This window comes from Carica papaya, chromosome 7 (assembly GCF_054855325.1).
Source record: "Carica papaya isolate Zhongbai chromosome 7, ASM5485532v1, whole genome shotgun sequence".
Lineage (NCBI taxonomy): Eukaryota > Viridiplantae > Streptophyta > Magnoliopsida > Brassicales > Caricaceae > Carica > Carica papaya.
This window is the reverse complement of record NC_142315.1, coordinates 25,826,462-25,853,001: the sequence shown is the minus strand read 5'-3', so window position 1 is coordinate 25,853,001 and position 26,540 is coordinate 25,826,462. Positions and strand designations below refer to the sequence as shown.

The 26,540-nt window shown below is 33.9% G+C and overlaps 3 protein-coding genes across 5 annotated transcripts; 2 read left to right on the top strand and 1 right to left on the bottom strand.

Moving 5' to 3' along the window:
* Positions 1 to 1,247: 1,247 nt before the first annotated feature.
* LOC110811057 (ENTH/ANTH/VHS superfamily protein) lies at positions 1,248 to 6,784 on the bottom strand. The gene is made up of 16 exons (XM_088208103.1): positions 6,412 to 6,784; positions 6,248 to 6,317; positions 5,726 to 5,823; positions 5,011 to 5,149; positions 4,765 to 4,892; positions 4,587 to 4,679; positions 4,388 to 4,438; positions 3,957 to 4,022; positions 3,789 to 3,854; positions 3,564 to 3,644; positions 3,403 to 3,480; positions 2,985 to 3,161; positions 2,595 to 2,670; positions 2,194 to 2,315; positions 1,679 to 2,106; positions 1,248 to 1,474 (listed from the first exon to the last, which is right to left on the bottom strand). The coding sequence occupies exons 1-15, from the start codon at positions 6,499 to 6,501 to the stop codon at positions 1,681 to 1,683; spliced, it is 1,761 nt and encodes a 586-aa protein (XP_088064229.1). The 5' UTR covers positions 6,502 to 6,784; the 3' UTR covers positions 1,248 to 1,474; positions 1,679 to 1,680.
* Positions 6,785 to 8,278: 1,494 nt separating this feature from the next.
* Positions 8,279 to 11,047, top strand: LOC110811117 (ATP-dependent RNA helicase). 2 transcript variants are annotated; one of them, XR_015813503.1, is made up of 3 exons: positions 8,279 to 8,715; positions 8,941 to 8,978; positions 10,890 to 11,047. XR_015813503.1 is itself a non-coding variant. In XM_022037500.2 (2 exons), exon 1 carries the CDS (start codon positions 8,410 to 8,412, stop codon positions 8,680 to 8,682), a length of 273 nt encoding a protein of 90 aa, XP_021893192.1. In that variant the 5' UTR covers positions 8,280 to 8,409; the 3' UTR covers positions 8,683 to 8,715; positions 10,890 to 11,047. The 2 variants fall into 2 exon arrangements, 1 of the variants encoding a protein (XP_021893192.1); XM_022037500.2 differs by lacking the exon at positions 8,941 to 8,978 and having other exon boundaries at positions 8,280 to 8,715.
* A 1,828-nt stretch (positions 11,048 to 12,875) lies between these two features.
* Positions 12,876 to 26,225, top strand: PRHA (pathogenesis related homeodomain protein A). 2 transcript variants are annotated; one of them, XM_088208303.1, is made up of 11 exons: positions 12,876 to 13,299; positions 14,156 to 14,632; positions 15,578 to 15,743; positions 16,071 to 16,194; positions 16,292 to 16,395; positions 16,503 to 16,865; positions 17,669 to 17,902; positions 18,019 to 18,108; positions 19,538 to 19,588; positions 19,925 to 20,110; positions 25,832 to 26,225. In XM_088208303.1, the coding sequence occupies exons 2-11, from the start codon at positions 14,163 to 14,165 to the stop codon at positions 26,102 to 26,104; spliced, it is 2,061 nt and encodes a 686-aa protein (XP_088064429.1). In that variant the 5' UTR covers positions 12,876 to 13,299; positions 14,156 to 14,162; the 3' UTR covers positions 26,105 to 26,225. The 2 variants fall into 2 exon arrangements, with proteins under 2 accessions (XP_088064429.1, XP_021893119.1); XM_022037427.2 differs by having other exon boundaries at positions 12,877 to 13,299; positions 16,283 to 16,395.
* The last annotated feature ends 315 nt before the right edge of the window (positions 26,226 to 26,540 follow it).

Genomic DNA, 26,540 nt, shown 5'->3' with positions numbered 1-26,540 from the left:
AAACCTTAAACTTTTATTTCGCTTCCGCACTTAAATTATTATATATTTCTTTTTAGATTTTTGGGGCATTACATGTTACACAATATGAAATAAATAGTTTTCTTTATAATAAATAAATTTACATGATATTAAGGGTTGCATTGGTTATTTTTCTGATTTTTATTAATTTTCAGTTTTCGTATATATAATTAACGTAATATTCTTATTTGCCTAGTGTAGTTTACCCATTTATTAACTATTTCAGATCAAGAGAACTGAGATCTAAATTTTGATCAACAAAAAGGTTGCGAATAGTTCACCACTTGGACTGCTTTTAAAAATTAGTGAATGTTGTTTTAGAATGTTTAGCAATTTGCTTTTATTTATTTATTTTTTATTTTCGTTTGCTCTTTTAAAAAGAATATTTTTATAATCTTATTATGCATTCTAAATTATTGTGTAAGAAATATAAACTCTAATTCTATTATTTCGATTCTGTATTTAATTTATAACTTTATTTTCATTTAAATTCTGAACCTCTATATTATGAAAAAAAAAATATCTTATTCAAAATTAGTAGTAAAATAAAAAATTCCCTCAAAAGGAAAATAATATCCTTATATAATTGAATCTACATTAGGATACATGAACCTTGTAAATATATATATACATATATAAATTATACTCGGTTTACATATTACATACATAACGCCTATATGACTCAAGTTGATGTTTAAGCTAGCTTTTATAGATAAAATTTCATAATTTGTTGACAGATCATAAGTTTATTTTTTTAAATAATTAAATCCCATGAAAGAAAAACAATCTGAATCAAAATTAGAAATGAATTAAAAAAAATCCCCTCCAAAGGAAAAAATTTCCTTAAGCAGAATCTACAATAGGACAAATAAATTTTGTAAATATATATATAAATTATGTTAAATTTATATATTACTAGTGTTATTTTATTTTTTAAAAAGTATTACTGTGGAATTTCTTTTAATAATTTTCTCTTCAAAATACCTTTTCTTCAATCTACACTACTCAAATATATATATATATATATATATATATATGTATGTAACGCGGAACGCATTTGTAAAACAATATTACGACTAAGATAAAATGTGACAACAGTAGAACTTCCAAAAGTAATAATTTATATTTTACCATAGACATTTTATCTTAGACATATAACTGTTTGTTTTTTAAATAAAAAATTATATGCTTTAATTAATATAAAATATTTATTTATTTTAATGAATTTTTTTAAATAATTCCAATTATCCACTAAATACAACAGCCTCGACTTCCAAAAATGAGAAATTTTCTTTTGAATAATAATACAATTAAATTTATAATTTAAAGAAAAATTGTGAACTATATGTTAGAAAAACCGTAACACTGCTAACTTACAAACTATTCAGCTAAGTCTCAACGGCACCAGATGCAAAAACACGTGGATTTGTTTCTTGTAACAATACACCAACTGGCTCTGAAATTAACAAAAACAATATCCATTAATACCCAAAAGAAACAAAAAAAAGAGAGACAAATGTAGATATTGATGATTTATTGAGTAAAGAATGAGATTATAATTTACTAAAGCTTCACAAACAATTAAAAAGATCTTCTACTTAAAAAAAAAAAGAATTAAAGAATATACTGAAAATTAACAAGGACAAGTCATAAGATAGACCTCTAGAGCAACATATTGTTTCCTTGTTGTGACTGTGATGAATTTGTTGGGAGGCTGAGGAAAGGATCTCCAAATGGATTAATGGAACTCATCTGCTGTTCAGGATACTGAGATTGTTGAGGATATTGCGGCAGAGCTAGATACGGCTTAGGTGTCATTGACATGTTTTGTTGTTGTTGTTGATGTTGCATCATCATCTGTTGCTGCTGTTGCTGTTGCTGAGCCAATAATGCCATCTGCACATTGGTTGGGGGAGCGAAGTTGTTGGACATTATGAAAGGATCATGTGCTTGCTCGAACGGGTTTGGAGATGCTGCTCCTGTCCCTATGCCCCCATAGCCATATCCTGCATTTGTCATTTGAATTTGTCTCCTTGCTGCTTCATCTTCATACAAGCTATCGAGTAATAGCTTGTCAAATCCTCCAGCCTGATGCAAAACAGAAAATATATAAGCAGTAAAAAAAAGAGGTGAAGATCTTTAGCACGACATTTTTTTGGAAAAACATAGCCTCACCAGTTCGTTTTGTGTCAAATTGCTGGTAATATTATTGGAGGGAGTAGTAACAAGCGCTAGCTCCCATCCTGTTCCACTGATTTCAGCTAAAGCGAGATTTTTTGGATTTGATGGATCATCGCCTGCATAAATATAAGAAATTAGTAACCTACAAAGGAAGTGATGTTAAGAAAGAGCAGTTCAGAGACCTTCTAGATTGTAGCATCTCAATCTACCGTCCAAGAGGAAATGGACAATCATTAGCATCCAAATAAGATCCAACACGATTCTAAGATCTCACAGCTTTTAGTAGTGTATATTTTTATGGGTGGAAAACTACAGAATATAGGATATAATTATCTTATCTTCGACTGTCAGTCCCATTTCAACTGATAGATATGTTAGAAACTGCCACAACTTACCTTGTGGAACTATTGCAAGAGCCAGTGCATTGCTTTCCTCTAGCTCTGCAGCTTTTGGATTTATTTCATTCAAACCCTGCAGAGAAGTTGATCAATAATGAATTCATATACAGAGGAGTTCCTGTTTACAATAAGGTCCAGGGAAGCCGGGAGTATCTTTCTAAAATTGAATTTTCCGTTTTCTCTATTTACAACGAATAAATACCAGTTATAACAGGCGGTTCCATTTTTAATGAAAAATTTTGCAGGTGGCTCGGTGGTCTAGTCACATTGCCAAACCGAGTTAAAGTTCTTTTTTTGTTCTTTTCTCTATTACAAGGTGATTTCCCAACATAATACATGTCAGGCTTATCAAAATTAAGTAAAACACTAGGACAAATTTTAACTTACCAATAAGTCCACATCTTCAGTTGATATTAAAGGAGGTGTTTCAATCTCCTCTTCCTTAGGCTGAGGTTCTTCCTCTGTCTCAACCAGGGGCTCATTCTCTTTCGCATTTTCAACTTGCTTTTCAGTTTCTACTGGTTCTTCTGGCTTGGAAGACTCTTCTTCTCTTTCAGTATATTCCTGTTTCAGGAAACATACTAATCACAACTCCTGACATAGATTATGCCCACAAACTATAATTATTTGGCAAAATCAACTCAATCAGATATGGACTGGATCAAGTAGATAAGGGTCGAAAAAAATTGCTTTTACCTTCACAGACATAACAGTATGCATGAAGAGCTATACTCTATATGACTTAAATATGTTGGACAAGTATAAATAAGCTCTAAACCATATATGATTACATAAATGATCTCACCAGTCTGTTATGTACTGAACCCGTCTGAGGTGCCTCTTTAATATATTCTTCCATTGTTGCAAGAAAAGAGGGAGGCGGCTGTTTAGTTCACAAAAAAATAATTGTAAGAGACTGTGTGTTGGAATCCACTGGTACTTGTCAGTTTAATGCAGAGCAAGAACCTGTCTTAATATTGGAAACTGAAAGTTCCTAGCAAGTTCCAATCCTTTGCAGTATTCATAAAAATCAGCAAGATTTTCAGCCTGTAAAGTAGAGGTCCAAATGAGAAACTTCATGTAGTAGTTATACGGGATTTAGGAGTAAGCCTATTCAGTAATAATATAGGTCCATAGTACTATTTAAAATCAACAAGAATATTTCCTAGAGAAATAGAATAGTCAGGGAACCTGTTGGCCAGCCCTTTTGTAAATATTGAGAGCTTTAACTGCATCATGCCTTGGCATGTCAAAGAACTGTAGGAAAGTTGGAATTAGCTTCATATTGAAAAGGCTAAGATATCATAATGCAAGTGATTTAACTTAAAATGGATCTAGCAGGTTGTTGCAGAGCCATACCATGTCCACAAGACTGATGATTCCGTCATTGATGGCACAATATATTTTGAAGCTCTCTTTTAATACCTATATGCCAACCATGGATTGAACTTTGAAGAGTTAAAAAAGGCAATAATAGTTTTTTTTCGATTGGGCAAAGCATTATAATAATAGTATATTTTCCGATGAGAAAATATTGAAAGATTGTATGAATATAAATGATAGCACATTATTATCCAGTTAAACGCAAGACACGTGAAACTAGCAAAGAAACATGGTTTCAAAATTATAGATCAAATATTAAGTAGCATTTCCACATTTTGTATAATTCTAGAGCAATTTTGTGGTTTAACTATCAGAAACTGATAATTTCCATGGAGCAGCCAGGAATATGCATTCTGCTGAAACTGCAGAAAGAAATACTACAGGAAAGAGAGAAATATATCACATACCAGGGCCAATGCATATTGAATGAGATAGTTGCTATATGCTGTTCCTTCTGGCTGCGAAATGCAAAGCAAATTATAAGCCTTTTCTAGGATCCACGTTTAAAAACATATCGACTCAATGGCAGGCAGAAATGACAGGCCAGAAAATCATGACCAATAGATTGATCAAAGAGAGAAAGCTGGACTGAATCATAGAAATTACATGACAACCAATGAGACGGTACAGAAGTTGCTGCAATGCAGGCAGCTGCTCTAATAGCTCTTCACTACTCAGAAGCCGTGTTCTACTGTGTGCCTTCGAGAATTAAGCACGTTGTTGATCAGGATAACAAAATATAACATGATTCTGAGCATATGCTCTTCAATTTCAAAAACAAAACCTTGCTAATTGCAGCTTCTGATTTTGTCAAACGCTCTGTCTCAATATCATACTTCAAGACCCCAAAACATTCAAGTCTCTCCTCTAGGAAGAGTGCATATGTTCGAACCCATGCAGAGCAGTCCCAGGCTGCACATACAAGTAAATGTCTAAGAGGGAAGTGTTATTATAAGTAATTCTCCAAATGCATCCATCAACATAATGGAATGATTTTTGAACTTCTAATTTCAGGACAGAAACTATTTACCAAGAGGGCTTGAATCATCTTTAAAATTGGATATTTGGAGAATGCGCCCTCTGTGCGAGTAGCCTAGAAGCTCCTCCCTAAATGTAGGATCACCCTCTCTCAATGTCCTATGAATGACAATCAACGTCTTAATGGCGACCTGCACATAATTGTTACACATAACACTAGATTTTGAGGAGCATAGTCTTCACAACAGTTATTGCAGAAATAGATAACAAATGGAGTTTTGGGGCTTTAGATTCTACATAAATCCATGAATGGTCATTAGATGGGAGCCAATATTATTCTTATGCAACTTCCTCAACTCATATTGGTTTCTGTTTAGTCAATGGACACAAACTTTAGTCTCCATCTTTTAAGCACTTTCAATTGCAACATTTCAAGACATCAATTATCATTTAGTCATAACTTCACTCACTACTACCTTATACGCCCCCATTTTACCCTGGTCTGTTTTTGGGCTTTCTTAGCATCTGCTAAGATTTCAGGCTAATCTCCCCATTCCCCACCGCACTAGCACCTCCACCCAATACATAAAAGAATGACTATTAAATAATCCAAGGTCTTTATCAGGTTCAGACAGATTTATGGCAACTCCAATGTTGTTCAATGCGGGTAGGACAAAGGAAAGAAAAAAAAAAAAAGGACAAGCAGTAACTTTCAGGGGAGCCAAAAAGCAGAAGAAAAGAAAAAGAAAAGAACAGAGAAGAATTACAATCCAACTACGCGTCTTGTTTAACCTCTTGGCAAGCGCATGAATGCAATATGCCACATCTGCTCGGGGACGTGCCACCGATGTTGCAAAAAATATTTCTGCAGAATATTAATCAGTAAACAAGAAAAAGACGTCAAAACAAGTATACATTACATCAGCATTAGACCATCAAGATTAGATGAGGACGAGCTTTGAAATCAAAATCAAAAGCAGCCAAACAGGATTTTTTGAACTCGAGGAAAAACCCACCATCACAATTCAATCTCCATTTCTAACAAACAATGGTGTACATGAAGCCCATATTGTGAAAACAATTTCTCTTTTGCGGAGAAGAAAACAAAACAAAAAAAAATTGAACTCAATCAAGCCTACCAATCCACCATTGCATTTCAAATCGAATTCCAAACAACAATTGCATACATGAAATCTAAATGGAACAACAATGATTTATGCCGATCAATAGCTTCAGCAGATGGAAAGTTATTTTTTAACTGAACTTGCACGATCAAAACATGAACTCACTTCGAATATGACGTTCTTTAGGAGGACATTCAACGTGATTGGTGGCCTTTACTATTGCAATATCCAAATCCTACAAAAAGAAAAAGAACATTCAACCTAATTCAAAATCACTGTTTTTCCAAAAGCTTATAAGAAACAATTCAGGAAAAAAGAAGAAATCTGACCTTGAATTCGCTGTTGACCTTCGCAAGGCCAACCTTAGTCGTATCCTTGAGCGCGCCATAAGCTTTCCTAAAGCTCTGAAATGTCCCCATTCGACGAATACCTCTGTTATTAACCAAGAAGAAGAAAACAAAAAAAATCCTAATTAAAAAAAGAAACTGCTCAGAATGGAGACCGGTTCTTTTCTCTTGTTCAATTTCCAAAAATGAGAAAGACAGATGAAGAAGAAGAAGCAGAAGAAGAAGGAGACGACGTTTATGTTTGTTTTTGTTGTTTATTGATCTTCTTCTTCTTTGGGAACAAGAACAAAACGGCAAACAAACAGAACGACTCCCTCTCTCTTCTGAGTCCTCTCCAAAATGTTCGCAACTAAATAATAAGGGGGTATTCCGGTAATTTTACGGGGTTGAAGGTTAATTTAATCATGATTAGTGAGTGATAATTATTTTGCTTAACCACTAATTAATTTTCTGGGTGGAGCTTAATTGCCTGGGTGGTGAGAGAATATACCAACTACCAACTGATTTGCAAATAGAAAAAAGGCGGGTGCTGTCTGGTAGTTATGTTCATAGTACTAAAATGCCCTTGCTTATTTGTTTGTTTGCATGCATCCAAAGATGGGTAATTTGGGAATTTTACTGGTTTCACTTTCCTAAGTGGATGCGCATTTTCTCCAACTAATATTTGTGCTTTATGATTTTTTTTTGATAAATTTATTATAATTTAATTTTTAATATTTTTATAACAAATTAATTCTATAAATTTAGTATTTATTCTAAATTTCATTCTATTTAAAAATAATAATTGTAATTAAATTAATATTATTTTATTTTTATTATTTAATTAATCAGTAAAAATAAATTTTAATTTTTTTAAAAAAAATCTAAAATATTTACTAACTATTTTAGCATTTTTGTTGTAATTTAATTTTTTTTATAATACTTATTCTCAAATGCATTCAATTTTTTTTTTTAGGTAAAAACATATTTTGCTTGAGTTATCTTTGTGAATTTATCTATGAATTTTAATATGTATACATTATATAAGGAGTGCATATATCTATTATTTATTTTGTTAATATTTTTTTAAAAAAATGTTAATAAAACCATTGAAATTTATAAGGTAAACTTATCAATTTTTCTTTAAAAAATGTGTCTCTAAATATTGTACTATTGACGGGTATAAGTGTACAAGCAAATTTATTTGTAAGTAAATGTTTTGAGATTATTTAAGAAAAAACATGAAAGTCAACGCTTGAATAATTTAAAATATGTATTTATTGAATTTTTAAGAGAAATAATCCTAAAATTATTCAATAAACTAAGTCAAATGCTCTCAATATCCTTATAATCTCAGTTGATAAACGGATGATTTAATTAGAAGAATAAAATTAGCGTATCATAAAATGCACAATTAAATATATTAATAATTTCAAATTATTAAAAAAAAAAAAGAACCATCTATAAATTTGATGGCAAATGGCAAATCAATTATTGAATGGCGGTGGTTGACTTTATAATTTTTAATAATATTTAAATAAATTAAATAATGCATTTTTTTTTTTATAATAGAGGATATTAAAAAGAATAAAAATATGGGTATTACAATAAAGGTGTGAGGAGTATGTGTATAAAAATTACATTTAGACAAATAATTGATCAATAAATTTTAATTAAATAATTATTTCTTTTTTATTTAGAGAGTCAATTTTGATTTTTATTTTATATTTGGTAATTAGATAACTAATTAATAAATTATTATTTGGATTTGACACGTGAAATTCAAGATAAATGAAAAGAGGTCATGGCCCAAGGCCCAATACCAATAATAATAGGCCCGCCAAAAGGAGAACCCTGTATATCTTTTTCTCAATCCCAATTCGATCGGAAAGGCAAATGATCTAGTACTCAGCTCCAAATCAGAATTCTCAGATCTCCCAATTTCTAGGGTTAGGGTTTTAACAATCTCCTCCCATCTGAATTCAAACACTGCGAAAAGCAATGGCGATGAGGAGAGTCTACAACGAGATAAAAGGGATGAAGGTGAAGGAGTTGCCCAACTACGTGAAGCCAATGCTATCGACCGATTACGTGAAGAAGGCAGTTCAAAGAGGGCTGGACAATTATCACGCTAAGTACATACAGACTAGCTCTATTGACCCTCTGTATCATGTCTGCTTCGGTGGCATGATCTTCTCCTACCTCGTTGCGCTTCCTGAAGAGCGCCGCCATCTCGAGCACCAACAACACGCCAAGGAACACGGTGGACACTGATCCATCCCTTTTATTCTTCGCTCACTAATGGAGGTATGAAATTTTTGGGATTTCTAATTTTATCTTCTTTTTTTCTGTTCGGTTGGGTACTTAATAGATTTTCTAGGTTAGTGCTCATGTATGGTTGGTTAACATGGGCGTTTTTTCTTCGTTAATTGATTGCGATTAGTTGATGGTCTAGATTTTTTTACTTCTGAGGAACTGCTGATCTTCTGCTAGGAAATGATGTTTTATCATTTTTTTTTGTTGGCATGTTAGATCTTTACTGCGGATTATAATCAGGCTGGATACTTTAGGTACGGTTCGGATTTGGGATTGATGAAAGGTGCAAGCTGTTAGCTTCGATGGAATGTAGACCTAATTGGACTGAGGCCATTGATGTCTGTTCTTTCAGTTATTGGAGCAGTTTTTATGCATTGCAATGAAAGTGCTACGAGAAAAATTTAGGATGTTGGCCTATACCGCAACCATGTACAGAACATGAACTGGCTGAAACTAAATTGCATTAATAAGAACATGCAAGTTACTTAAACATAGATGAAAGAAAAATTATGATCATAATAACACTAAATTGCCGGCGTGCATCGTCTCATGTAGAAAGGCTCTCCAAAATATGTTTGGAGGTTGAGTAGTTTAGTTTATGTGGCTCTTTCATGGTTAAGTGATTTGCTATTCAATGATGCCATGAACAACGACCATCTTGGACTCTGAAAATGTATTTCCTTTTCTGTTGTCCTCCTTTCACAGTGCAGAAATATCTCTCTCATCCCCCGCTGTTGTTTGTTTTCCTCCTTTCAAAACTGCAGTTTTCAATTTAGTATTGGCCTCCTTCAAAACAAATTATTGGCTTGCAATAAGTGTAGTTTAAGCAATAAAAAGCCTAGTGCTTGCAATAAGTGTAGTTTGACTAATTAAAAGCCTAGTGCTTGCAATAAGTACTGCAATCCAGGTCAGCAAATACCAATTAAGGTTACCCATTGCATATTGTACTCCAAGTTAAGTGTTGTACCACCTTATGCCGTCCCTGTATATTTGCTACCAGCCTACCACTCAAAATGGCAAGATGATCCATGTAACTATTGGTTGGTTAGCTGAAATATTTTAATTACCCTGTTCTGCTATTAACAGAATGCATAAAGCACCATACTTCTGATTTTAAGTAATATATCAACTAGATCAACTAGACTATTAAAGTGTTGTTTGTGAACAATTAAAAATGAGAAAGTTTATGAACTTCTGTTCTTTAGTTACAGAGAGAGAGATTGAAGGAGAAATTAGATAGGGAGAAGAGGGATGAAAGGGGAGGAGTGAAGCATTTCTGCTCGGTTTTCTTTTGTAAACAACATCAAAGAAACCGAGTGAAAGTTCGTTGTACTGCTTGGTTATTGGATTCCATAAAGTACCATGTTTTGTAGAATATTCCTGTTAGCTTCACTAGTTCCCGAGGGAGAAAAACTCGAGAAGCAATTCCCTCTTTTTCTTCTCTCCTCTGCACTTGTGAAGGTGACAAACAGATTATAGAAATATAAAGATATTTATTTTCTGTTCCAGTCCCTCGATCTCTTCCTAATATATTAGGAGTGTTAATTTTCATGTTCTATGTTTAGCTATGCTTTTAATAATCATTTGAGATGGTTTATTTAAAAAAAAAAATCATTTGAGATGAGTACTTGAATTTCTTCAAAAACATGTTCCCTTCTACAAATTAATGGAATGTTTCAATCATGAATTCTGTCAGGATTTAGCAACTTTGTTAATTGTATAAGTTCTTTTTATTTTTATGAGGCACATAACTGAAATATGTGCCCAAAGCAATCAAAATTTATGGTTTTCTTGAGATATGTATGCCAACCATGTCTTTCCTACTAGGAATTGAGACGTACTGCTGTGTACATGCATATATTACTTTGCTCGCTCTTCATCCTCCTCCTTGGATATGAACGATACAGAAATTACTTGAAATTATACACTGACTGATCTTTGCTGCAAGTTTCCTATATCAGTAAATCATGATTTGTTATTGAAATGTAAACAGTAAACTGAGAATTTTCATGTTCCAGCCTCTGTTGCCCAGTAGTTAGTAGTTTCAAAAATCATCAAGTAGTTAATGTGTTACAGACTTTTCATGCTTCCTCATAATGAGTGCTTTGGCAGGTTGTATGTTGAAAATCTCACAGGTTTTTTTTTTTCAATATTATATTTGGCAGGATGAGCAATATCTCTTTGGGTTGGTTTGGTGAAGATTTGGTTTGCTTCTGGTGATCTTGGTTGTAATTTCTGGATATTATAGGTGGGACAATACCATCTTTTCAAATTTTCGATTGGAGTATTAAATGATGAAATAAAATATACTTGACGAGAGCTACTATACTTTGTTACTCATGCGATCTTTCTCAGGAAGAAGGAAATATTTGATTTTGGTTCTTCTGCTTTATTCTGTGTTTTTTCTTAGGACGTTATGCTTTCTATAAATAAAGCATAGTTGTCACCCAATAAGGGTCTTCTTCACCAATATATATATATATATATACACGTGCGTTATATAGCTCTTCAATTATAGGGATTCATTGGACTGTGTAGACTATAGGTGGTTTAAGCAAATTGGGAATTCACACTGTTTGGATTATCTTGCTGCTTGTCACAAAGAAGAGTAAATGTTTGTAAAAGGCACAGGAAAAGGGAGTCTGACACTCGCCAATTATTTCAACTAGACATCGTCCAGGACGAGAGAGAGTGATTGACTTTGTTTGTTGGTTGACTGTGAATAGTTTTAACTTTTAAGCAATATATTCAACTATATTTATTTGGTAATACAATAAATAGATAAGTTTTTGGGCTAAAAGAAACAATTTTCTCTTTTTCTCATTGAGTAAAAAGAGTAGCCTTCCATCATTGTATATCTATTATTCAATATAATATTTAAACTACTCATTTTTAGGATTGATAATTTTAGTTGTAATTTTTAAATAAATTCCATTTACTTTCATCTTTTAACAATTTAAATTGTTGGTTAAGTTGGTCAAAAGTAATAACCCTTATCCAAAAAGGAAAGAGAAAAAAAAGAAAAAAAAAAAAGCAAGACAAAATTATCTCTTGCAATCTTAAACTAATGTTTTAAACTTTTAGTTCAGTTCTCAAAACAACATATGTTGATAATTCAACTCTCGAATTTAAGTATCAAACCACAGTTGAAATATGGTGAATCAAAAAATCCAAATATGGTCAGGAGTTTCTTAAAATAAGAGAAATCAAATGCACTTATCAAAAACAAATGAAGAAAAAATCACTATGATTTCTGCCTACCAACTCTTTTGGTTAAAGATCTCAGTCAATTGTTTGTTTGACGACGTTTGAAATCTACAAGCAAAATTGCTAGATATATATATATATACATACATATATATGTCTGTATAGACACACACAGATATATATGTATATATATATGTATCTTAACTAAAAAAACTCAACGAGATATTCTTGGTGTAACATGAACAAAATTATAAATTAACAGTTATATCACCAAATGCATTAATGAAAACTTCGACCCACAAGAGCAAAATCCAATCCTTACCCTTTTGGAATTAGCTGCTTTCTGAAAGAGTGGGATCCACAAATTGCAAAGATTCACTTGTATTCTTTACAATCAGCCACAGACAAAACCCTTATTTATAGCTAAATCAACAGTTATTTTTTATTTTAAGGTTTACTTAACTTGGTGAAGAAATTATTTTTCCTTCTAATAACTTCTGAGTAATTTTCAAAATGTATTAAACGGATGTGTAAAAGTTCACTTTTAAAATTTGTTTGAAGCAAAAAATTAATAACTTAATAAATCCGGAACTCTTGAACAAAGTAATTGTGAGGAAGTTCAAATTCATAACATTAATGCAGCTTTTGATTTTTGAATTGTCAATATTTTCAAAAATTATGAAAAAATAACTAATTTGTGTTGTAAGTTTTATACAATAATGCCATTATTTTAATAGAAAGTATAATTTATTAAGTAAATACATTATACCTTGATCATTTACTTTCAATTATTATAATCTGTATATACATGTATATGAAATTTTCAGGATCTGAAAAAAAAAATGATATTTTTTCTTACCGAATATATTTTTTCTTTCCCAAAAAGAATCTGCCTTTGCTGGTGCCAACAATTATTAGGCAAGAGATTAAACAGAAAAAAAAAAAAAAAAAAAGAAACCAAGTGGATTTATACTCATTTCACACTGATAAATAATCAGTGTATGATCATTTGAAAAGAAACAAATAAATAAAAATCTCAACTTTCAATATGGGGAGAGGGATCTTGGAGAGATTTCTATTTTGCTCAGAGAGTTGGAATTGATCATTTGCTTCAGTTTCTGATAGGAGCAGAGACCCAGTACCTTACCGTTGAGTTGGCGCTCCAATTCTCCGTCGATAGCCTGCAACATCATCGTCGTCATCATCTTCATTCAACTCACCTTCAAATTTCAAAATTTGGAATAGAACCCTTTTGTATTTCCTTCCGTGGCAGAGACCCAAATCATGAGAAATCAAAGTAATCATTTCAAGTCTCGTTGATTTCCTTATTTTCATAGGCTACTACATTAACAAGCTCTTCAATTTCAGGTGAGTGTATGCATTCATCAACGTTACTTTTGACTTGCTCGTTTATGTTTCATTTTGTGGCGTTTGTTCAGCATAGTTTTCTTTTGATATTGACGAATTTGCTTCCCTGACGACCATGTATTTCTGGGTAGCTCATTTGATCGAACGAATGCAAAGATATGAGCATTTAGCTTTCTGGGTTCTCATGGCTGATGCTGATGATTTGTGTTTGAAGCTATGAAGTTGTCTTTACGATGTTCCTAATTTAGTTTCCTGGTGCTTCTGTTTTTGCTCCCAATTAAAATCTGTTCAATGGTTATTATGAGTAAAGACGATAATGTCAAAGTAGAATTGAATCAGGTGCTGGTTAAAATGATGTACCCTACTTGGTGCTTAAGTAGGTTAGTTCAAATCCTAGGTTTTCTTCTCTGAGATCAAATTTTATTTTGGGAGTCATTTTTACTGTTAAACTGAATCAGTACAATATTATGTTTGAGGACATAAGTGACGGTGAATGGTTCCTTTTAAAACAAAACAAAAGAGTGAAAAAAACAATTCTTTAACCTAGTATGTTATTTGATTTAGTGGTGCAAGGAATATATTGTTTTGGTCTTCACATAGAAAGTTTATATGGTATAATATTTGTGTCTGTGTTTGTCTATGTATATACTTAGTATTATTATGGATAAAAATTTCTTTAATAGATTGGTAAATGGACCTCATTGAGCTGCTGTAGCTCTAACTAAAATTAGAACTTAAAGTATAGAAAAATAAAAACAATGGTTGCTGTGTTTCTGTTCTGTTTATGATGAATTCCTTTTATTAAATGTTTCGAAGTTTTACACATATTGTGTAACCTTTTACCTAATGTTTTTAGGATCAGTATGCGTGGTCCTGGAAAGAAGGCGTCACGTCAAGAATTTGGAAAATCTGGCTTGTCAGAAAGGGAAACTGAATCTGAGCTAATTTCATCATTACAGTTCAAAAAAAGGAGCAACATGTCATGTAGCAGAAAACCAAAAGCTAAAGTAAAATCTCATGCAAAGAGAAATAGTACAAACCTGTCAAAGACAAAGCGGAAGGCTACTGGTGCAATGTCCTCTAAAAAGCGGGCTTCCATGAAGCTCCAAGACAAGATTGCCTCAGTTGTTAGTCCTGAAGGGGATGGAAAACATATCAGTGAAGATGTCAAAGTTAAGAAACTAAGGAAGAGGAGGAAAAAGAAGCAGAAGAATAAGGTGGAGTTAGACGAAGCTTCACGTCTTCAAAGGAGAACAAGGTACTTGTTGATTAAAATGAAGCTGGAGCAGAATCTTATTGATGCTTACTCTACAGAAGGTTGGAAAGGTCATAGGTATGGAAAATTCTGTTTTACAACTTAGTGTTAATAATGAGACTACTGCTTTTTGGAGCTTAGCTCTTAAGTGATCATGATTTCCATGGAGGACAAGTTCCTGCCTTTTAAGCTTAACGAGACTACAACATTGAAATAAAGATTCAGATAAGACATAGATTTTTATGGAAACCAGACATTTGGATAAGACAATAGTTTTACCATCACTTTTTTTGTTCCATTTTTCTTGAGCATGATATTGAAATAAAAAATATTTGTTTTTGGCTCATATATTTATTATTTTAAACCATATTGGAGCATGTAAACCGGATGTGTGAGAATATAGTAAATCATATTGGAGCATGTAACTGACAATATGGTATCTTACAAACAATATACACGGTAAGGTGCCTTTTGTTCTCGTGAATGGTATGAAGGATGCAAATTCAAGAAATATTGTTTCAAACAACATACACACGGTAAGATACCTTTTGTTTTCATGAAATATATGGAGTATGCAAATTCTTTCTTGATGTCAGTGGAATTAACAATCATTTATAAAACAACCAATAGTTTTCCCTGAAGTTGAGTGGGTTAAAATGATGCATTTGCAAGAGAGGAAATAGGTTCCTTATGTAAAATTAGGATAATTGAATCATAGAATGTCTTGCGTCACTACATAACATGTGCTGCAACTAGTGTCATTATTTACTTACAGACATGTAGCACAAAAAGGTTATAGATACCATCTTTATGTTAGCATTTGCACAAAATAAGCTTGCAACTAAGTTGGCTTCTAATATGACAATGTTTCAGAACAGATTTAAATGTTCTAATTTTACATTCCTGATTTAAGAGGAGGACGTTGATGAGCTGAAAATTAGAATGTCTGGCTTTTATTGCAGTAGAAAGTTTTTCACTTTTTTTGAGCTAGCATTTACTATTTTTCTGGGTTCATTTTCATAGTCGAGAAAAGATAAGACCAGAAAAGGAGCTAGAAAGAGCAAGGAAGCAGATACTCAAGTGCAAACTTGGAATTCGTGATGCAATTCACCAGTTGGATTCCCTTAGTTCTGTGGGGAGCATTGAAGACACAGCTATTGCTCCTGATGGATCTGTTTACCATGAACATGTAAGCAATAGTAGATAAAGGATTTACCATTAGTAGGTTTCATTTGATAAAAATTGTTTCAGTTAGAGGTGTAGGAGCTATTTGGAATTCCTCTATGATATGCTATTTATTTTGAATAAGCTTGTTATTTATAATTTTGGTAGCAATTTGAATTTTCCTCATTGGTTGGCCACATCCTGTGCTTCAATATAGACATCACCAATGATGCAGTTACCCAGCCTGGTTAGGAAGATATTACTTAATTGATCATATTTCATATTTTATTTTATATTCATGTTGGTCTGAGGGGACATGTATCTTTATATTTATATGGTTCTCTATGGATAGATATTTTGTGCAAAGTGCAAGTTACGTGAAGCTTTCCCAGATAATGATATTGTGCTTTGTGATGGGACATGCAATTGTGCATTCCACCAAAAGTGCCTTGATCCTCCATTGGACACTGAAAATAGTAAGTTCTGGTCTTGTGGATGCATATTTTGGACTATGAATGATGCTTTTTTTATAGTTTTTCTAAGATTGATTAAACAATTTTTCAGTTCCTCCAGGAGATCAGGGGTGGTTTTGCAAATTTTGTGTGTGTAAGATAGAAATTATTGAAGCTATGAATGCACATATTGGAACACACTTCCCTGTGGACAGCAATTGGCAGGTTATTTTTGCAATCTTGCCAATCCATCCCTGTCAATCAGTTGTATGCTTGAAATGGACTTTACTACTCTAGTGACCAAACTGATGAATCCATTCTTCATAGAGCAGGATATTTTCAAGGAAGAAGCTGCTCTCCCTGATGATGGGGGAGCTTTATTAAACCAAGAGGAGGAATGGCCTTCAGATGATTCTGAGGATGATGATTATGATCCAGAAAGGAGAGAAAAAAGCTGCAGTGCCAGCGAGGTGGGCACTGATGAAGATGCATCTGATAATGCAAGCAGTTCAACTAGCTTGAGTTGGTCTTTAGATGGTGAAGCTTTTTCAGGATCTGGTACATGGGAATTGGAGGGAGATCATTATAGAAGCCAATTAGTCGACAGCAGTACAAATTCTGCTGAGACCAGCGATGCGGAAATTATACATAGCCGTAGACAGCGAAGAGCAGTTGATTATAAGAAATTATATGATGTGAGTATCAAAAACTTTGCAGCTGGACAAATTATCTTGTTTAATGGGAATATTCTGTTGTATTCTCTTTTTTTAATAGTTTGACAAAAATTCTCATCCCATGAATTTTATTAATCGCATAATTTTTTCTCAATTTATAAGCCGAAGGAAATACCATTTCAGCATATTAGACAAAATAATTTCTCAGCTGAGAGCTTCTTCATTGGCTGTTTTACTACAAATATTGGAGATATTGTATGGCGGGATGAGAACTAATAATAAAAGTCTCTTTTCTTGTTTTGGGGAAGGAATGGGTGGGGGAACATGGCCATCTGAATATTTTCAGACTGCTTATTATTAATCTTTAGTTAAAGAAAATAAATAGAGGTCAAAGTATGTTTTGAGATTCAAACTAGGAGCAAATCAGAATACAAATCTACTTGATAAGCTCTTAATAAAGGGAAGAAAACAGAAGAAAAATATCAAGAACAAAAAGAGGGAATCAGAAAAAGAATAAAGATTGGAAAAGTATCTTCCCTCTCTTTCTGATTGGAAAATTCAGATTCAAATCCATTCTTCTATTCTGCAAGTTTCCTACGAAAGCCTTCACACTTATTATTCTAGAGCACATAAAAGTGAGATGCCCATTCAATGTATTAAAAATTCGCTGTAAGTTGGTTTTTCTCAATGAAAAGACTCGGTCTCGTTTCAACTCTCAAATTGCTTTATCATGGTTGTGTTTGTAGTTATGCATTTTATTACTAGTGCACTTAAGTTATCTAAAAAAAATTTACTTTTATAATGTGATCCTTCTCTATACATAGGAAATGTTTGGAAAGGAAGCTCTCCCATATGAGCAAATTAGTGAGGATGAAGACTGGGGTCCTCATAAAAGAAGGCGGAGAGAAAAGGAATCAGATGCTGTAAGCACCCTTATGACCCTGCATGAAAGTGAGAAGAAAAGCCCAAATATTGAAACTGTAGAAGTGGGAGAAAAACTTTCTCCTGATGATAAAGCTAGAAGGACGATTTTCAGAATTCCTCCCAATGCAGTTGAGGTAGTAAATGATTTGGCTTAGTAGAAACTTTTCTAATGGAGCTCCTTATTCTCATCAGACCACAGAATAATGTGTTTCCTGACATTCTTATTTTGCCCTATTACGTGCTATGGCAGAAGCTTCGCCAAGCTTTTGCTGAGAACGAACTTCCTTCTAGAACCATCAAGGAGAATCTTTCAAAAGAGTTGGGTCTTGAACCGGATAAGGTATAATTAAATAGATCTTGTTCTTTAATACCATAAATTCTGTCGACGTTTAAAATGAATTTAGTTCAATGATGGTGCAAATCTCTCTAGAAACTAGAGTTCTCTTTTATTCAGATACTATTTTATTCATAAAGAGGAGTCATTATTATTTCATTGTTTTTGTTGTTAGTTTGTCATATTACTAGCGTTCAACTATATAAAAAACGATTCATTTATGACCTTACCAAAAGCATTCTTTTTAATGAAATGTATCTCTCAAAGCATAAATAGAGGTGGATAAATAATGAGAATATGAGACTGTTCACACTAGAGAACTACTGTTAGTTTTGACATCGGAAAGGGACTCTTTAGACAATATCTGTTTGTTTCCCTTTGTGTGTAAAGGGTGGATTGGACCAATATTAGCATATATAGAGTTGTAGATCAAGCCAAGTTAGTAGTACTGATTTGGAAATAAATTAATAAATATAGAGGAAATAACTCTAAAATCTTAATAAGAATGTGATGAAATAAAATTTGCATTAGTGCCTATTCTCTCTAGAACTTAATAACCCAGATCTTTCTAATGTTTTTGGGGGAAAAAATGTATAAAGATGTATCATTCATAAGGCATCAAGGAATTACATTATACAAGAAGAGCTATATGCAAGAGAAACATAAGGTCATTGAAGTTTCAGATACCAGATAAAAGAGTTTAGACGGCCTGAAAACCATAGATTTAGTGTCTGAAACCAGTCATCTGTAGTACAATGTGAAGGAAGAATGACAGTCTCAAGTGTTCTTCAATTCCGCTCTCTGTATGGTCCAAAAGATGGAGATGGAATAAGAAAAACCAAGGTTCTATTTGGCGCATAGCAGGATTTTCTGGTTTATATACGCACACAGGCACGCGTATGCTTAACAAAACAACATGCTTGATGGTTGAAAATGGAAATAAGTCTTTAGAAAATGAAAATAAAAGTGTTGGTGCAGGTCTGGAAATAACAATTTTTTTTTCTTTTTTCTCAAATTAGTGTAAAAAAGTGCTTCAAAGTATTGTGATTTGACCTGGACCTATCCTGATGAAGGTCAAGGCATTTCAAATTGTTTGTTGACTCACAGAATGAAAACTTAAGACTTTGGTCCATTCCACTGGAGGAAGGAGAGAAATTAGAAACACACAAAAAAAAGGGGAGATGCTCTCCAATATGGGAGATCTTTAAATATATCGCCAGGGCCAAATAAAATGGAGATAATCTTTCCATTATTCAGAAGTCCAGCATCCTTTCTCCTCCTTGATTTCCTCCTTCTGATGTTGTTCATCATGGATCATTAATAGTTTCTGAATTGTCTGGGTAACAGGTGGGAAATAATGACATCCATTTATTGAAATTACTGTTCTATTTCTTATTAGCTCTTTCAGTTTTCACACCAAAGTAGCATTTTCCAGGTAAGCAAATGGTTCAAGAATGCCCGCTATATTGCGCTAAGAACAAGAAAGGTGAGTCTCATTCTGTACACTGCTAATATTCTTTTGATTCATTTACCTCCAGCCTTTCTCCCATTTTCTTAGAAGTTAAGTACCTTTTTTCTGGTTTGAGCAAATTCACATTTTCATATGGATATTTAGATTGCTAGCAAAAATTCATGCTCTTTTATAGATAGTATAATTCACATGTTAATATTTAATCGATTGGTTAAATACAATTGTATGTCTTTGGTCCTTATGATGGTGTCTGGGATTTGTATGCATTCTTGACTATTGACATTAATATCTATAACTTGAAGATTTTTGTTTTATATAATTGTAAGCAAGCTTTAATATTTTGGACAACAGGCAGAGGGAGCAAAACAACACAATTCTAGCCCTCAATTTCTAGAGGAATCTGGTCTACAATTATGTAACACTGAAAATCCAGATGATGTGGTAATGGAAAACAACTCGGCAGAAGGTGAGAATTCGATAAAGATACATAAGGGAGTGAACCAGAATCGTCGTGGTTCACTTAGAAAAAGCAATAAGGTATTGTCTGGCAAGATCCTTGTTATTCTTGACACCCTCTTTGTTATTTGCTAATATGATGATATTAGAATTAGTTTCAAATACTATTACTATTATGGCGGCAGTCAAAGTGTAGAAAATCATGAAATGGTAGTTTAATAATTTTTTGTGAATTTGTTGTGGGCAGGTGGAGATGTCCGCTACCACAATATCCTTTTTTCTTCATTCTATTACGATATTGTTCGGGTGCCAGGTGCCTATATAATGGCACCCTCCTTATTCTGTAATGCAAGAAAAATCAAAGAAGGAATTCTTCTCCTTTCGAAAATCTTCATTTTCTTTCTCTAAAATTTTCATGGTGTCAGAGCATCTCTGATCCAGAAGCTTCAATCCGACTGAGCCGAATCCTCAGATGGCCGCGGATGAGCAAAATTCCTCTCCACCCGAAGTACTCTCAGGTGCTTATCTACCTACACCCATCAACACCGGACTGGTGGAACGGTCTTCATCGTTCATCATCGGCCACAAGCTCAACGACAACAACTATCTACAATGGTCTTCATCAGTGCTGTTGTTCATCCGAGGGAAAGGACGTGACGAATACTTAACTGGCGAAATCACACTGCCGCCAACACATGACCAAAATACGCGAGCCTAGAAGATTAAAAATAGCATAGTCATGTCGTGACTAGTAAACTCCATGATTCCCAAGATTGGAGAGAACTTCTTGTTCTACGAGACTGCGCACGAAGTTTGGGAAGCTGTCCGAGAGTTCTACTCCAGTCAGGATAACATGTTGATCATCTTCGAGATTGAATCTGCCCTCCATGAGTTGCGACAAAGTGAGATGTCTGTTACCCAATATTATAATTCTCTCATTCGTAATTGGCAGCAGCTTGATGTCTTCGAAGAACACAAATGGAGTTGTTCGGAAGATGTAAAGAAGTTCAAAACGATTGTTGAACAGAAGAGAATATTCAAGTTTCTAATGGGGCTGAACGAAAATCTAGATGACGTAAGAGGACGAGTGTTAGACACAAAGCCCTTGCTGAGCATTCGAGAAGTTTTTTCTAAGGTCCGCCGCGAGGAGAGTCGAAAAAAGGTGATGATGGAAGAAACCCAGCTCGCTCAACTAAGTGAGAACGCCTCGGCACTCACCACCCGGGTCACTGATTTTCAAGGAAAGAGAGGACGGCCATGGTGTGAATTCTACAAAAAAACTAGGCCATCTTCGTGAGAAATGTTGGGAGTTTCATGGAAAACCGGGAGAGAAGAAGCCCATCAGACCATAAATTCATCACGAAAATCTAGCAATGTCGGATGATACATCAAACACTCAACCCAACAACATTCCTTTTAGTACAAAACAGATGGAGGCCCTCCTAAAGATGGCTTCTCGGTAATGCTTCAATTGCACAAAAAGGTAATTTCCTACTTGGTTTATCTGCCTATTCAACAAAAAGACAAATGTGGATTGTGGATTTAGGAGTATATGATCGTACGACAAGAGGTTGTTCACTGCTTCACCAATACAGTGAATGTAAAGGGGTATTTTTTATAAAAATTGCTAATGGAACAAGTTTTAGGGTGGTAGGAATTGGCTCAACTGATATATTACCGTGTTCGACACTATATTCAGTTCTTTATGTACCCAATTTGAATTGCAATCTGTTATCTGTGAGCAAACTATATAGGGATCTGAACTGTGTTGTTAAATTTGACACTAATCTTTGTGTATTTTAGGACGTGGCCTCGGGGAAGACGATTAACAGTGTTAGGTTGGAGTCAGGACTATACCTTCTACCAATTGAAACACCTTTTTCAAATTGATAAACTTCAAATGCAGTATGTGCTAGTTCAGTTTCTATAGGATGTTCAAATGATGACTATTCTATCATGCTATGACATTACCGATTAGAACACCCAAACTTTTTGTATTTGAAATAACTGTTTCCTGCTTTGTTCAGAAATAAAAATTCGCTTTCATTTCAGTGTGAAATATGTCAATTCTCTAAACATATTCGAAATTTCTTTTCAAGTTTGGCATATAAACTCTCAAAACTTTTTGCATTAATCCATAGTGATGTATGGGGACCATCACGGGTAAATCACATTACTGGTACAAAATGGTTTGTATCTTTTATTGATGATCACACTAGAATTAACTGAGTTTTCCTTATGAAAGAAAAATCTGAAGTGGACCAAATATTCTGGAAATTCAACATTATAATTCAAAACCAATTTCACACCACAATACAAATGTTGAAATCAGACAATGCATGCGAATATTTTGAATCTACTCTGGGAAAATACCTTACTGATCAAGGCATTATTCACCAAAATTCATGTGTTTACACCCCACAGCAAAATGGTATAGCCGAAAAAAAAAATTAGACATATCATTGAAGTTGCTCGAGCACTTATGTTTACTACACATGTTCTCAAATATTTTTGGGGAGAGGCTATCCTTACCGCCACCTACTTGATCAACAGGATGCCTTCCCGTATACTCAAACTTAAAACACCATACGAAACTCTCCTTTAACTCTTCCCTAAATCTCACATTCTAAACACAGTCCTGTTTAAAGTCTTTGGTTGTTCTGCTTATGTTCATATTCATGCTCATCTTAGGAGGAAACTAGACCCAAGGACCCTTAAATGTGTATTTGTTGGATACTCATCAAATCAGAAAAGATACAAATATTTTTTCTCAGGTACCCCTCAGTTTTACAATACTATGGATATAACATTTTTTGAAAACCAACCCTTTTATCTCACTCAAGAATATCAATTGTGGGATGTGAACACACCTCCTCTATATATCTTTTTGACAAATATACTTTCTCCAACAATTAAGCCGGTTCCTGAAATTACAAAAGAGTCTGAACTTGTCACAGAAACTGATAGTACATTACTTGCAAAGAGTGAATTACGTGTCTACACTAGGAGAAATAAGACTCAATATGATAAAGTATCTTAACCAACTACGCATTGTCATGAATTAACTCCTGGATCAAGCACTCAGAATACAACAGGTAATGAAATCTTTGACTCATCGACTGATATTGATACTGAGTTACCTATTGCTTTACGAAAAAGTGTTCATTCTTGCACCATGCATCCCACACAAGATTATATCTCATATGGTAAACTGTCTTCAACATATCATGCACTTGTGAGTAAATTAGACAGCAACACCATGGAACTAAAAACAGTTCATGAAGCACTAAAATTTCTAAAATGGAAAGTTGCAATCCAAGAGGAAATCAAAGCACTTGAGAAGAATGGGACATCGAAATTAACTGAACTGCCTTTAGGAAAAACTCCAGTAGGATGCAAATGGATCTTTACTCCAAAGTATAATCCAGATGGAAGTGTGAATCAGCACAAAGCCTGCCTTGTTGCTAAAGATTTTACTCAGTCATATGGGATTGATTATCAGGAGACATTTGTCCCAGTTGTCAGGTATAACACTATCTGGGTACTATTCTCAAGAGTCTCAAATCTTGATTGGCCTCTTTATCAACTTGATGTGAATAATGTTTTTCTTAATGGCGATCTAGAAGAAGATGTATATATGGAAGTTCTAGTAGGACTTAAAATGAACTTGCAAGAGGTGTGTAAACTGAAAAAGGCACTTTATGGTCTCAAGCACTCCCGAAGGCTTAGTTTAATAGATTTACCAGGACGATGAAACATACGAGATATGAACAGTACCAGTCCGATCACACATTGTTTGTCAAACACAGTGTCACAAGCAAGAGAACTATTCTGATTGTGTATGTTAATGATATTATCCTGACTGGTGATCATGTTGAAGAGATTCAAATATCAAAAGCTTTCTAGCCAAAGAGTTTGAAATCAAAGACCTTGGGATACTCAATTATTTTCTTGCAATGGAAATAGCTTGGTCTAAAAAAAGAATCTCTGTATCACAACAGAAATATGTCCTGAATCTCTTGAAAGAGACAGGTATGTTTGGTTGTAAACCCACAGAAACACCCATGGAGTCAAATGCTAAGCTAGGACTTAAAACTGATAGTAAATCTGTTGATAGAGAAAGGTATCAGGGATTTATAGGCAAGCTTATCTACTTAACTCACACAAGACCTGACATCAGTTTTGCAGTGAGTATTATGAGCCAATTTATGTCTCAATCTACTGAAGAACACATGAGTGTGATATACCGGATTCTGAGATACCTAAAAATGACACCAGAATAGGGATTATTCTTTCAAAAAATAATAAATAGGGACATTGAAATCTTTACTGATGCTGACTGGGCAGGATCAGTAACTGATAGGAGATCCACATCTGGTTATTGTACATATGTGTGGGGCAATCTAGTCACTTGGCGTAGTAAGAAACAATCTGTTGTATCAAAAAGTAGTGCTGAAGCTGAATTACGATTACTTGCTCATGAGATATATGAAGGAGTGTGGCTGAAAAAGATACTACTTGAACTAAGATTCTCAGTTCCTACCCCTATAAAACTCTGGTGTGATAATTAATCAACCATTAGCATGACAAAAAATCTTGTGTACCATAATAGAATCAAACATGTTGAGATTGATCGCACTTCATTATGGAAAAAATTGAAAACCAGGCCATAACACTACTATATGTTCCAAGCAGTCAACAAACTGTAGACATACTCACAAAGGTAGTATTAAAATGGGCGTTTAATAATTTTGTATCTAATTTATAATTACTCAATATCTATGTAACTTAGATTGAGGGGGAGTGTAGAAAATCATGAAAGGGTAGTTTAGTAATTTTGTGTAAATTTGTTGTGGACAGGTGAGGATGCCCGCTACCACAATATTCTTTTTTTCTTCATTCTATTAGGATATTTTTCGGGTGCCAGGTGCCTATATAATGGTACCCTCCTTATTCTTTAATGCAAGGAAAATCAGAAAAGGAATTCTTCTCCTCTTGAAAATCTTCATCTTCCTTCCCTAAAATTTTCACAAGGTAACTTGGTCCTAAATCAAAATAGCATAACTTTCGATTCTCATCATTGTTAAATTTATAAAACACAAATCACGAAACAGCTTCTGTCGAATCTAATTGTAACCAAACAGCCAAGTCAGTGCAACACAGTCGGTAACCAAGTTACCTTGTGCTGTTCTTGACAAAAATTTGATATCTACTTTCCTAGCGACTAAGAATGTCCTGTTCGAAGAGGCTGAAAAGAAAGCAAATTATAAATTATAGAAGCCGGGGAAAAAGGTCATCCTTTTGAAGTTAACACTATACTTTTTTAATGTGAAACCTCATTTCAGGAATGAAGTTGCTTTGAAGTGATAAAGGTTTGTGCAAAATTGCCACTCCTATAGATTGCAAGGTTCACTACCCTGGTCCAATCATATGCGTGAGGAACTTTATTAATCATTTTCATTCAAGCTGTCAAAAATTTCTTGTGCCAGAGAAGATTAGTTAATTGACAAGCTAGAACTTAAATAATCCTAGAGCTTAGATCATGAACAGATCACACCTAATATGATTTAGATTTGAAAATTGTATGGTTAGCAATAGCACTTTGTTAATAGCTCATATTTAATGTTGCTTTTCACAAACAAAATCTAATTAGTAGTTTTTATGAATCTGGTGCTACATGGTGGTTAGCGTGCATATTACCTTCGATGCAGACTGAGTTAGAGCAGCAATCTTTAAACATTATAATGACCCAATTGTTTTGCAGTGTTTTCTTGCTTGATATTTGTTTTCTTGTACGTACAGATTAACCTTGAGTTCAATGATGACATGAGCTTGAAGAAGCTTCTGAAAGCCAAAAGGAAGGAGAACAAAAAGGTTGGTATTGCTGCTGGACACAGATGGCAGGCATTTGAGGTAGAGATGGAAAGACTTTATAGGGCCAAAGTCAGGCTAGATAATATGAAGCATACGTTATTAAAACTTAAGAATCAGAAAGCCAGGAACTTGAATAAATCTCAGTTACTTGAAGAGTCTGTGATTTATGTTCCTGTAGCAGAGTTGAAAGAAAAAGCTTGATGCTACTAAATGTAATTACCTTTTTGTCAACAGTTTTTGTGTATGATAGTTTCATGCTTTACAAACTTTGTTTCAGCTGAACCTCATCCAAATAACAGTGATAAAGTAGTCCTTCAGTTTAGTGGCTTTTTTTTTTTTTTGAAAATTTTTCATTCGGTTTTGTTTGTGGATTCATCATACATCCTTGAGCTTAGATGATAAAATTAGTTGTCATATAATGCAAACCTGGGATAGATAGACAATGGTGACTGAGAGGGCAGAACCTGATCAAAACCATTTGTGGGTTGGGTGGTTTTTGGTTGTCTACATATTTAGGTTGTCAGACATGTTTCACTCTTGCACTCCAAATTATAAAAAGTTCCAAAATGAGAAAAAAAAAAAAAGCGATTTTACATGGAATCAAATACTTCTGTTTGGAAACGAATTTGCTTTCTGC